The sequence below is a fragment of the Ceratotherium simum genome, chromosome 23, assembly GCF_057802395.1.
Source record: "Ceratotherium simum simum isolate JZ-2026a chromosome 23, ASM5780239v1, whole genome shotgun sequence".
Lineage (NCBI taxonomy): Eukaryota > Metazoa > Chordata > Mammalia > Perissodactyla > Rhinocerotidae > Ceratotherium > Ceratotherium simum.
The window spans coordinates 18,610,543-18,623,828 of record NC_141922.1 but is presented as its reverse complement, the minus strand read 5'-3'; the positions used below and the strand labels follow the sequence as shown (position 1 = coordinate 18,623,828).

The following is a 13,286-nucleotide window of genomic DNA, read 5'->3' as shown; positions in this document are numbered from 1 at the left end:
ATATATAAAGAACTCTCAAAACTCAATAATAAGAAAACAAACAGCCCAATTAAAAATTGGGCAAAAGATTTGAGCAGATACTTCACAAAGGATATAAGAAGAAGGCAAATAATGACATGAAAAGATGCTGAATGTCATTTGTCATTCCAGAAATGGAAATTAAAATTACCATGAGGTACCACTATACAGCTAGAATGGCTATAATTACAAAGACTCATCATAGACATGGAGCAACTGGAATTCTACTACACTGTTGGTGCGGATGTAAAATGGCACAACTACTTTGGAAATGCTTGATGCTTTCTTAAAAAGTTCAACCTACACCTACCATATGGCCCAGTCATTCCACTTCTAGGAATTTATCCAACAGAAATGAAAGCATATGTTCATACAAAGACTTGTACAGGAATGTTCATAACAGCTTTCTTTGTAGTAGCCAAAAACCGGAAACAATCCAAATGTTCATCAACAGGTGAATGGATAAACAAATTGCAGTGTATCAATACCATGGAATACCACTCATCGATAAAAACATGCAAACAACTGGTACACCTAACAACACAGTTGACTCTCAGAATAATTATGCTGCAGCTATGACATACAACCATCTACTGGGGCTTTGGGGGAAATAAATAAATAAAATTTAAAAAAAAAGAATAATTATGCTGAATGAAACAAGCCAGACTAAATTTAAAAAGCAGTTCTTAGTTTAGGACCCATTTATATAAATTTCTAGAAAATATTAACTAATCTAAAAGACAGAAAGCAGATCAGTGGTTGCTTATAGGTAAGGTGGGGTGGGGATAAAATTGGATTGCAAAGAGACAGGAGGAAACTTTTGGGGGTGATGGATATGTTCATTATCTGGATTATGGTAATGGTTTCATAGGGGTATAGTTATGTCAAAACATTAAATTATGCACTTTAAATATGTGAAGTATATTGAATGTCACTTATACCTCAATAAAACTGAAAAAAATATGCATAGGATGCAGCAGTTATTGACTGAGTAATGATTCAGGAAGGAACTATCAAATGGTCTACCAACTTGGGCTATAAATTGGGAGATTATAATGAGTAGAAGGTTGGCAGCCATGGGTGCATGTCTCTTCGGTTGCCTGCCTAACTTTCAGATTTGGCCCAACTAAATCCAAAGATATGTGCAAAGTAGAAGACCAGAAGATCTGTAACATGGAAACCTCTTCATCACCTATCTAAAATTGAATAGGATGGTCACATGATCTGTAATAGCCTATACAATCGGAACTGCAGGCAGGTTAAACCAGAGTAGTTAAGGAAGTCATTCAGCACATTTGTCTCTGCTACAGATAAAAACATTATTTGATGACCTGTATGGGATAGAAATGTGAGAAATAATCTGTGTTTCAAGTTAGGTGCCCCTAAACTTAACGCCCTAAGTTTCCTGAATAGTAATGCAAACATTCAGTTTATTACCTTCTCAAATCCAATAAATAAAAATGAGGGATGCAGTTGTCTCCTCTGCAATAGGTTATTAAAAGTTGTCTGGTCTCTTAGAGCCAACCCTTGGTAACAATATTAAAAGTTTTTAAACCTGCATTGGCCTATTTTTTTGAGAGTTTTGCTTTTCTGATGAAGTTTTAACTTTTTAAATATCATGGCTATATAAATTTTTTTAATGCATTTTTCTGTTGTAAAAAAACATAGGGGGCCGGCCCCATGGCTTAGCGGTTAAGTGCGTGCGCTCCGATGCAGGCGGCCCGGGTTCAGATCCCGGGCGCGCACAGACACACTGCTTCTCCAGCCACGCTGGGGCCGCATCCCACATACAGCAACTAGAAAATGTGCAACTATGACATACAACTATCTACTGGGGCTTTGGGGGAAAATAAATAAATAAATAAAATTATAAAAAAAAAAAAAAAAACATAGGGACCAGGAGTGAAAAGACTAAAGATCTAATCCTGGCTCTCCTACTAACTCAATTTCTTTGTCTGCAAAATGGGGATAATAGAAATCCTTACCTGTAGTGGGTTGAATGGTGGGCCCCCAAAATATATATCCATGTCCTAATCCCCGGAACCTGTGAATGTTACCTTATTTGGAAAAAGAGTCTTTGCAAGTGTACTTAAGGATCTCGAGGTGACTTCATCCTGGATTATCCAGGTGGGCCCTAAATTCAATGACAGGTGTTGTCAGAAGGGAAAACCAGAGGAGATTTGAGACAGAAGAGGAGAAGAGAAGGTGATGTGAAGATGGAGGCAAAGAAAAGAGTGATGTGGTCACAAGACAAGGAAGTCAGCAACCATCAGAAGCTGGAAGAGGCAAGGAATGAAATCTTCCCTAGAGCCTCTGGAGGGAGCAGCGCTTCCAACACCTTGATTTCAGACTCTGGCCTTTAGAACTGTGAGAGAATAAATTTCTGTTGACTTACACCACCAAGTTTGTGGTAATTTATTACCGCAGCCTCGGGAAACTAATACACTACCTCATAGAGCACTAAAAATGGGAATAATAGGACTACCAACGTTGTAGGTTTGCTATGAGCATTAAATGAGTTGATATTTGTAAAGCACTTAGAAGGGTGCTTGATACCTACTAAACACTATTGAAGTACTTACTAAGTGAATTTTTACAAAAGAGAACTCTCTAGGTCAATGCAATTGGTTGTTGATGATATTTCTTTTCTGGACGTTGATAGGTGGACTGGACACCGTAATACTGGAGCCTCTAGTTAGATTACGGAATTGAAAAATAACCATGACGATGGTGAGAAAGTCAAGAAGAGTGGACTAGTTAATCTGTAAGGTTTCTTGAGCCGGAATTTTCTGTAAAAGCAGTCTTTCAATCCTCAGTGCATTAGGGTCCTTGCTTCTCTATTGGCTGTCTCTACAATTCCTTAATCCCTAAGCTTAATTTAGAACGGAATGCAGGGACCACAAGGGAAAATCACTTTTATTGCCTCCGTTGGGAGCCTAAAACCCCGCGAGGCCCCCAGAGTGCAGAATTCCCAAAGAGATTTCTCACGCCCACGTTCCACCTGCAGAAAACTACGATTCCCAGAAGGCTTTGGGTCCCTCGGGACGGACCTCGACAAGGGTCGGAGTCTAAGAGGAGGTCGTTGGCCGATTCCATTGTCCAGGGCAGGAGGGGCCGCCTGGGCGGAGTTTGGGAGGAAGCCGCCCTCCGATTGGATGTAAATAGGAAGGCGGCGTCCTGCGCGCGGTTGGTACGGTCTGCGGGGACCTGGGCCCCCGCGGCCGAAGCTTGAGTTTCCCGGGCCGCGAGCGCGGGGCCCGCCGGGAAGGCGCCGGGACGGTTGTCCGCTAGGCCCGCAGAGGCCGCGGCCGCGCTTCAACATGCAGAGCACGGAGCTGGGCAACAAGGAGAGCGGCAAGATATGGCACCGCAAGCCGTGCCCGGCCACTCGGGACGGGTAAAGGCCGCGGCGGGAGGGCGCGGGCTGTGGAGGGGCATGGAGGCCGGCGAGGGCGGGTCCGCGTCGGTGGAGAGGCGTCTGAGGGGCAGCTGGGGAGGGTCTCGGGCACGGCTGCAGGGGGGCAGGGTGGAGGTTCGGGTTCTGGCGCTGACCCTGTCCCGGATCCCCTGGTTGGGTGACCTCAGGACACGCAGGTAACCCGAGTCTCGGTGTGCTGTGGACGCCACGATCCGCAGAGACCCCCTCCCCAGACCTGGGGGCAGGGGTCTGGTCGGGATCAGGAGGGGCAGGTGGTCCTCCGATACGCGTGAGAGAACTTGCGCTTCCCGTGAGGGCCAGGACTTTGTCAGCCCTAATTATCGTAGTGCCCCTGTAGTATTCCTGGCACGTAGTAGATGCTCAGCAAATACTCGTTAGCTGTTGCAGCTGGAAGGGGACTCAAGAGGAGGGAGGGATGCGGGAGAAGAAATGCTGCGGTTTATCCATCCTTAAATCGTTGTGTGTGTTCAGACGAGCATGCATCCATCAACTATGTGTTGAGCGCCTGCTCTGTGCCAAGCTTCTAAGCGCTGGGGGACAGCAGTGGAACAAAATAAACTTCTAGTTCTCTGGAGTTTATATATGTGCGTGTTTGTGCGTGCTGGGGGCAGGAGGGTACATTCTACAAAGCAGAGGGGCCTTCTAGTATAGCCAGCGCTACTGCTGCTGCTTTGTTTTGTTTTTCTTTAAATAGACTTTATTTTTTAGGACGGTTTTAAGTTCACAGCAAAATTGAGCTGAAGGTATAGAGATTTCCCATATACCCCCGCCCCTGCACATGCATAGCCTCCCCCATTACCAACATCTCCCACCAGAGTGGCACATTTGTGGCAGTTGCCCCAAAGTGGTGTCAGTGTCACTTCCAGTTGCAGCACACAGAGTGATCTTATTGCTTCTAATTTCCTAGGAGTTTGTGACTTTGCTGCATTGCTGAATTCCTGTTTCAGTGTTCTGGTGATTTTTCTATTGATCCTTTGGTTGCTCCTCAACAAATCAACAGACGTTGCCAACTGCTTATGCTCAAAGCACAGTGCTAGACCTTGTGCTAACAGCTTGTTTGGTTTCTGGTTGCTGTCAGTCCCCAAACAATGCTGGTGTCCCATCAACTCCACTGAACAAAAATTTTTGTCTAGAGTAGGGCTTCTTGAATAGAGATTTTCATTTCCAAATTAGAGGTTTATGTACATACCACCCCTAGTTCTAATGTTCTCAAAACATTCTAAAAGTCATTGCCAACCCACAGTAATTCTTTTTCTTGCTGTTATAAAATATATAGACGGGGCCAGCCCCATGGCCTAGTGGCCTGGTGGTTAAGTTTGGTGTGCTCTGCTTCAGCTGCCCAGGTTTGGTTCCCCGGCACCAACCTACACCACTCATCAGCGGCAATGCTGTGGCGGCGACCCACGTACAAAATAGAGGAAGATTGGCACAGATGTTAGCTCACAGCAGATCTTCCTCAAGCCAGAAGCGGAAGATGGGCAACAGATGTCAGCTTGGGGCGAATCTTCCTCACCAAAAGAAAGAGATAGATAGACAGAGAGAGAGACAGACATGCAAGATTCAAAAAAATGAAAGAAACAAGTTCATTATGCAAATGTCCTTATTTGCTTCTTCCACTAAAACATGGCTTTCTTTTTGTTCATTGAAACCCATTGGTGTGGAGTTGAGAGAGGCAGGGAGCACTGACTGTGAAGTCAGAGGGACTTTAGTTGAAGTAAATGTCCGTTTACTAGCTCTGTGACCTTAGGCAAGTCAATCTCTAAGACTGAGTGAAGATGACCATACCTACCAGCTAGGGTTGTCTTAGGGCTTTGTGAAGACTAAAATAGTGTCTCATGCATCTGGGTGTTCCATAAGTATTTGATGTCTTTATTATGTTTAAGGACTGAAGAACTCAGGCAACCTGTGAGCAATGGAAAGATGTTGCTCTAAAATAAATACTTATGTGCATGGTTTATATGAAAAATCAGAAGGGCAGAATGTTGCTGTTAATTGTAATTATATCTAGATGGTAGGATTATCATCAATTTTATTTTTTAGTGTTTTCTGTATTTTCCATATTTTGAACGATGATCATGTAATTTTGTAATTCAAACACATAATAAATGTTACAGAAAAAAGACTGGAGGGAATAGTCGTTTGCTCTGAGTTTAGTTACCAGGGAACATTCTGATGTTATTACTTGTCATTTCAATACATTTATTTTACCCCCACTTGGGGATATCAAAGAAAAACCAGAGCTGGACAGTAGTTAAAGTGGTAAAAACCGATTTTATTCAGAACTATTGCAGTTGGGGAAAAGAGACCCAGTATAGAACCAGGCTCAGTCCCAAACACAGCATGGGCAAGTGGGAGTTTATACCCAAGGAGCAGAGTGAAGGTCAGTGTGTGGAAACGTACTAAGGGGAAATTTCTGGGGTCAGGGAGTTCTGGCTAAACTGACCTAACCTAACAGGATTCTTGCTGAAGCCAGACCAAGATGAGCAGGGAGTGGTGGAGGATGAGGAACCTGATCAGATGTCTAGGGTGATCAAGAATCAGGGGCCAGCGTTCTGGTTAAACTGACTGAGAAGGGTGCTTGCTAAAACTGGATTTTACAAGGAAGTGCACAGATGGACCCTAGGAGAAGCTTCAAGAGCCTGACTCAAGTTTGGTCAAGCAAAGAATCTTTGTCAGGGACTAGATAAAAATAGCATTGTACGAATTTGGCTGTTTCCCCAAAATGAGTGCTTAGATAAACTGAAGAAAATGTTTAATACACTTAATTCAATTTAACATGCCTTAATGAAGTGATAACAAGGAAGATATATTAAAATTCTAATATTAAAATTCAAAAATTCACAAAAAGTCAATTAAGATAATTTTTATGATTTAAAAACTATCGTTACAATATAGAATGGGATTATTCTGATCTTTATGACCCAAATGTATATATTTATGATTTTAAGAAGTTATTTTGTGCTGCAAGTTTTATAAGCAGTTTTCTTTTAAGTACCTATATGGTACATGATCTTCCTCTCAAAAAATAGTAACTCTAGACAAATATAGCTGTGTGTTCTTAATAAAGTTTGTATTTTCTGTTATAAACACAATAAATAGAATGTGATCATTAAAGAATATCAAATACGGAAAAGTAGAAGGAAGGGCGAAAAAATTACCCATATACCTATTACAGACAACTGCTATTAATATTTTAGTGTGTTCATTTTTTCCCCTATGTGTAGGTTTTTCTTTCTCTTCTTTTTTTGGTAAACTTTCTTAATCTTTTGAATAGAAGCGCGATTAATAAGGATTTTAAAAGAATGACGTCTTAAAGCACTCATCCATTCAGCAGGGATGTTGTGAGTTCTTGTATGTTGTGTGCCAAGTGCAGGGCAAGGTGTGGGATCCAGTGACGCACAAACACCGTCCCTGCTCTCACCAAGCTCACCTTCCAGGGTATTATGGTAAATGTATTAGGAATGAAAATAAAACTCGTGTACGCTTAATTCACTTTGGAACACTCTATATGACAAAAATTAAATCTCATTAGGATATCTTAAAGTTGGGATATTGAATTGAAATTTTTGTTACATATGGTAGCTTGTGATTTATATATACTGCACTACTTTTCACTAATCATCATTATTTTTAGCAGGTGTCTGTTGCTTAATCTAACAATTTAACTGCTCAGTCTAGAATACATTTTCTTATCATAGCCTGTTGTTGTCTATCACTTAATCACAATTTATAAATCTGTTCGTATATGTGTGTTATTTTTTAGTGTCTGTCTTGACCACTAAACTGAAAGCTTCATGAGGGCAGGGCCCAGGTCTATCAATTACTCTCCGCTCCCAGCTTATTCAGTGTCTGACTCATAGCGAGTTTTCAGATATTTAATGAATAAATGAACAGTAGCTACTTTGATAGTGAATGACTTTCTGAACTGTTTTCAGAAATTGTAGGATTGCTTCTAGGACAGAGGGGGAGGAGCAGCAGCAGTAGGGGCAGGAGGAATGGATAGGCCAAAAAACTTCAAAATTAGTGGAGTACACTGCAGAAGCCATGTTTTTCATAATAGCAAGTAACACTTGACACAGAATTTAATGTGTTTTGGTTTTTTTGACAGAATTATAGTGAACATCGTTCACAGCACTTCTGATTACCTTCCCAAAGTTTTGCGATTTTTGAATGTGGCTTTTGATAGCTCAGGTGATTGCTTAATTGCTGGGGACCATCAAGGAAATATCTACGTTTTTGACTTGAATGGAAACAGGTAAGCAGACACTTTTGATATTTGTCTTATTTAACAAGTTATTAATTCACTGATTATTTTAATACCTGCTATTCATTATTCATTCAGAAAGATTTATTAAGTTCTTGCTATATTTCAGGTACCTTGTGAAAAACACTCTCATAGTGCTGATGGAAGAAAGTGGGAAAGGAGAGGAAGATAATATGGTTAGATTTTTTAGAGAATTAAAGTGCTGGTTTTAGCAGTATCTCTAGTAGCTTATTTTTCCTTAAATTTAAAAATTCGCAATTGCTAATTTATCAGTTAATATCTGGTACTTCTGTAGGCAATTTAGAAAGAACACAATTTCCTTTGTACATTATTGTCACAGTATACTAGATCCAAAAATTTAAAAAAATTGTTCCTCCTTCCTCTTTCTCTTCTCTCTCTTTGCTGAACAATTTAGTCCAAAAGCCATTAGGCGAGATTGACCAGGATAGGGACCCGGGCAGCAGGGGTCGGCGGGAGGGAGAGCTGTGATGGCCTAGCCACGGAGTCGGAAGGTGTCTGTGTGGGGGACAGGACAGTCATGGGAAAGACAGGGGGCTTTGGTCAAATTAGTAAATATATTGAGGATAATGGGGCCAGTTTTCTCACTATTGGAAAGGGAAGTTACAGATATGGAAAGGGAGGAAAGTAGAATGAACCCTGTGGTACTGGACTGGAATTGGATATAGCAGTGTGAACTCTTGGTTTTGAATATATACAGCAATACATAAAAATAAAGAGAGGGGTGTGTTTGAGAGAGTGAATGAAGTATATGTACATATATTCCCTAGCTTTGTCCACTCAGAGGGCCCAGAAGCAACAACACTCCAGTAGCAATAATATACCCAGGGCCCAGTTCTTCTTTTCTAAATACCACTCTCTGCTAAAAGGAGTCATGGATCCTTCCAGAAATGGCCAGTTTCAGGATGGAGGCAGGGAAAGTACAAGGTGAGCCTACATTGTATAGCCAGAAAGAAGGAATTGTTTAAAGAGTGATGGGGATGTGTCAAAAGGACTCAAATGTCAGCTTGGTGGAGCTCCCTCTGACCGTATTGGAGACAATTTGAGCATCAAAATAAATAATGATACTGCTGGGTCAAAATCCATTGGATAAAATAGAAGTCCATGAATTCGTGCTGCAATCAACAAACAAACAAATAGTTTAATGGGAATGGATATTTGCATATTAACAAAGTACCTCTGCACAAAATACGTATTGATTACAGATGAAAAGAGAGTAATTTTACAGTGAAGAAGCCTAGCAAACACTATCTTAACCAAATGATTAAAGTTAATATAACCAGTGGTGAGAGAAATCAAAATGTGTATGCCACCTGGTTGGATGCAATGAAAAGAACACAGGTCACTTCTGTGATATTCTGTCAAAGGCATGTAACCTGAATCTAATCGGTGGAATCATCAGACAGAGCTAAATTAAGGGCATTGTATAGCAAGACTGGCCTGTAATCTTCACAGGGGTCAAGGTCATGAAAGTTGTGGAAAGACTGGAGAACTGTTCCAGACTGAGGGAGACTAGAGACATGACAAAGGCATGAATCTGGACTGATCCTTTTACTGTAAAGGACATTATTGGGACAACTGGCAAAATCAAATGGGGATCTAAGGATTTGATGGTGGTAATATGTAAATGTAATTTTCTGGTTTTGGTTATTGTGTTGTGATTATATGGGAGAATTTCCGTGTTTGTAGGAAACATAATCTTGGTAACTTATTCTCAAATAGTTCAGGAAAAGAAGAGGTCATATATGATTTCTTTATCTGTGACTTACAAGGTAGAAATCTGTTCATCTTTTTTTCTGCTCTTTACCAAAAAAGTTCTCTTCTTTACCAAAAACTCTCCCACCCTTTACTCTTGCCCAGCCTACCCTGCCAATTCCCAAACTTCAATCAATACAACTGTCTCTTCTTCACTCCCACTGCTAAACAAAATAAGAATAATTGTTGGTTGACTCCTACAGAATAATAAACTTCGACATCAGTGATACTTAGCACTTCATTTGCTTATCTGGTGTTACTTACGTTTCCCATTTTCCTCTGAGTATTCCAAACTGCTACCAATTTCCTTGTGTTTGACCCTACTCTTATTCTGACTGCCTGGCCTCCTAATTCCTGAGAATATAGATGCCTTCAGCCTTCCTTTCCTCCTCCCCAACCACAGTGTCAAATGTTATCTGTAAGTTCAACCACGCATACCTCTTTGTTACCTTATTCATAAAAATAGGTGATCCTAATTTCTTCCAGTGCTAATCTCTATCTTCTACAGCCTCCACTGGGACTTCGCACCATGAGTGTTCCTTTCTTTTATTTTGTCCACTGTCCCTTTTCTCTCTGTTTATAAATATTCATGGCTTAGGAGATGAGTAAATGGCAGAGCTGAGACCTGAAATCTGGTCTGTGTGATTCCAAAGCCCACTACACTTGGCTCCCTCAAAATCTTCCTAATTGCCTAATTCAAAGGTCTCTTCATTCTCATCTTACTAAAGCGCTAAATACTCTTGTCTCCTCCTCCTCCCTGAAATTTTTTTCTTTGTCTTCAAGGTACAAGTCTTTCCTGATTTTTCTACTCTCTGATCATTTTTTCCCTTGTTTTGCTGACTCTTCCCCCAGTGCCTACCCCTTTATTGTTGAGGTCTGCAGGCGTCTGTCCTTGGCCTAATTCCTTCCATACTCCAGGTCTTCTCTTTGATAATCTCATCACCACCCAGCCTCAGGCTTCAGCTTCCGTGTAAACGCTGTTAACTCAGATTACTTCTGTACAGACTGGATACCTGCTAGGTTGGACTGTCCAGTGCAGTGGCCCCCAGCTGCAGATAGCTCTTGAGCCTTTGAAAGGTGGCTGGTCCGAACTGAGATGTGGTGTTAGTGTAAATACGCATTGGGTTTTGAAGACTTAGTATGAAAGAAAGAATGTAAAATATCTCACTAATTTTATTGATTAAATATTAAAATGATACTATTTTAGATAGATATTGAGTTAAATAAAATATGTTACTAAGATTAATTTTACCTGTTTCTTTTTACTTTTTTAATGTGGCTCCTAGAAAATTTGAATTACACATGTGGCCCTCATTGTATTTCTTTTGGATAGCACAGCTCTAAATGTTTTGCAAAGGCCTTAAACTCAACATGTTTAAAACCAGGCTTATTATTTCCTACTCCCAAACTTGTTCCTCTTTTGCCCAAGTTTGAAAACTTTATGTTTTTGTAAATTAAACTCTGGCTTTTGCCAGGTACTCTGCTAAGCACTTAAGATATTTCATTTAATCGTCACAGCAACCTTATGAGATAGCTGTTCTTCATCTTACACATGAGGAATTCTTGATTCTTCCCTCTTCACGCTGTGTCTGACGCATCACCAAGTCTCTCTGCGCTTGAGTTCTGACGCCCCTCCTAGTAGTCCTTTGCATTTTCTGTGCCCCTCACTCTGGTTGAGATTCTCTGTAGCAGCTTGCTTTCTTAATAATCTCTTCTGCCTTGTCCCTCTGTCCATTTTCCATTGCTTCCAGAATCATCTTCCTAAAAGACATGCCTGCTCATAATTCTGCTTTGCTTAAAAACTTTTGATAAATCTGAACTCCTGTACATGTCATATAGCACTCTTCATCATCTATAGTTGGCCTACCAAAATGGGAGCTTATTTTTCTGGGTTTTATTGTCTTCATCTCTAAGGATCCCTCCAGTGTAAAATTTATGATTATTGGAAGAATTTCTGATACTAATGCAGTAATCTTTTACTAGGTTTAATCTTGTTCAGCGAACAGCACAAGCTTGCACAGCTCTGGCCTTTAATCTTCATAGGAAGTCTGAATTCCTTGTGGCATTAGCTGATTATTCTATTAAATGTTTCGATACAGGTAAGAAGTCCTCCTGTATACCTTTTGAAACAGAGTGAAATGTAAACTGAAGTACTGTAAGGAGTTTGCCAATCTGTACAGTTTGAGAGAGTCCCCACAAGACGGCCCTCACTTCAGACACTAGCCACAAGTTTGGGGGTGCCAGGACCATCCTCATGTCAGATCAGCTGGCTGCAAATTCAGGGTCCCCCACAACTACCCTCAGGTTTGATAATTCACTAGAATGACTCACAGAACTCAGGAAAGCATTATGCTTATGATTATAGTAGTTTTAATGTAGTTAAAGGATACAAATTAGAACCAGCCAAAGGAAGAGATGCATAGGGTGGAATCTGGGAGGCTCCCAAAAGAGAAGCTTCTGTTGTATTCAGGCATGCATGACCCTGTCAGCATTGATGTGTAGCCATCCGCACTGAGTATTGCCAAACCAAGAAATTCACCCAAGCTTTGATGTCCAGGGTTTTTACTGAGGCTCCTACTCATAGGCATGATTGGTTGGATTATTGCCCACCTGGTTGAACTCAATTTCCAGCCCTCCTTCTCTCTCGGGAGGTCGAGCTGATACCACGTAGCCCCAGCCCCAACCTTCAAATCACTCACATGGTTGGTCTTTCTGGTCTGGCCAGCGCCTACTCTGAGGTTCACCCCTTAGCATAAACCATCTGCTGTTGTCTGAGGGACCTACCGTGAATAACAAAGACACTCCTATCACTGGGGAAACTCCAGGGGTTTAGAGAATGCCTCCAAGGAGCCTGGACAAAGGCCATATACTTCTCTTTGAGGGCCAAATTCCTTACTACACAGATACAATAATATTTTTTAATATAAACTATGTATTTTATACCACATTATTCTTTTTTTTTTGTATGTGAGCAAGATTGTCCCTGAGCTAACATCTCTTGCCCATCTTCCTCTTTTTGTTTGAAGAAGATTGTCCCTGAGCTAACATCTGTGCCAGTCTTCCTCTATTTTGTCTGTGGGACACCGCCACAGCACAGCTTGATGAGCAGTGTGTAGGACTGTGCTCGGGATCCAAACCCATGAACCCTGGGCCGCTAAAGCGGAGCGTGTGAACTTAACCACTATGCCACTGGGTTGGCCCCCATCATATTTTTCTGTAGAGAACTTAAGAGTTGTCTACACTGAACCTCTTATTCTTATTAATAAAAAAAAGATAATTGTATTGTTTTTTCTTGTTATTAAAGTAATTGTTATATTTAGAAAGACATATAAACAGTAATACTAACAATAGTAATAATAGCAATAGCAATCACTTATATAGTATTTACTCTGTGCCAAGTATTGTTCTATGACTATACATATTAATTAATTTTAATCATCATAATAACCCATGGAGATGATTACTATTATTTTCCCCCTTTTGCAGATGAGGAAACTGAGGCACATAAGTAACTTGACAAGAAGAAAAATCTGTCATCCTTCAGTAACGTCCAGAGACACACTCAGTGTTTTTATTACAGGGTCTTGTCTTTCCAGTCTGTTTTCTATGCATAGACCTTTTATATTCTAACAAATGTATGATCATTCTATCTATGTTGTCTTGTGGAATCATTTTCTAAACCTATTAAAAATTCACACAGTATATTTAAAATCAGGACCTAATATTCTACTTTATAGATGTTTGCAGTACTCTATTTAACCTGTTACTTTTGGCCTTCAAACTGTTTCCAAT

At 40.7% G+C, this 13,286-nt stretch overlaps 1 protein-coding gene across 6 annotated transcripts in view; it reads left to right on the top strand.

The window, feature by feature from the left end:
* Nucleotides 1-3,267: 3,267 nt before the first annotated feature.
* TBC1D31 (TBC1 domain family member 31) overlaps nucleotides 3,268-13,286 on the top strand; it is a 76,309-nt gene continuing 66,290 nt past the window's right edge. For 5 of the 6 annotated variants that reach the window (XM_087447485.1, XM_014787987.2, XM_004431101.3 and 2 more), the window contains exons 1-3: nucleotides 3,268-3,415; nucleotides 7,566-7,712; nucleotides 11,478-11,593. In XM_087447485.1, coding sequence (XP_087303611.1) covers nucleotides 3,339-3,415; nucleotides 7,566-7,712; nucleotides 11,478-11,593 — 340 coding nt within the window. In that variant the 5' untranslated portion in view covers nucleotides 3,268-3,338. Of the gene's footprint in view, nucleotides 3,416-7,565; nucleotides 7,713-11,477; nucleotides 11,594-13,286 lie in introns of those variants that run through there. The other variant, XM_087447488.1, reaches the window with a different exon arrangement.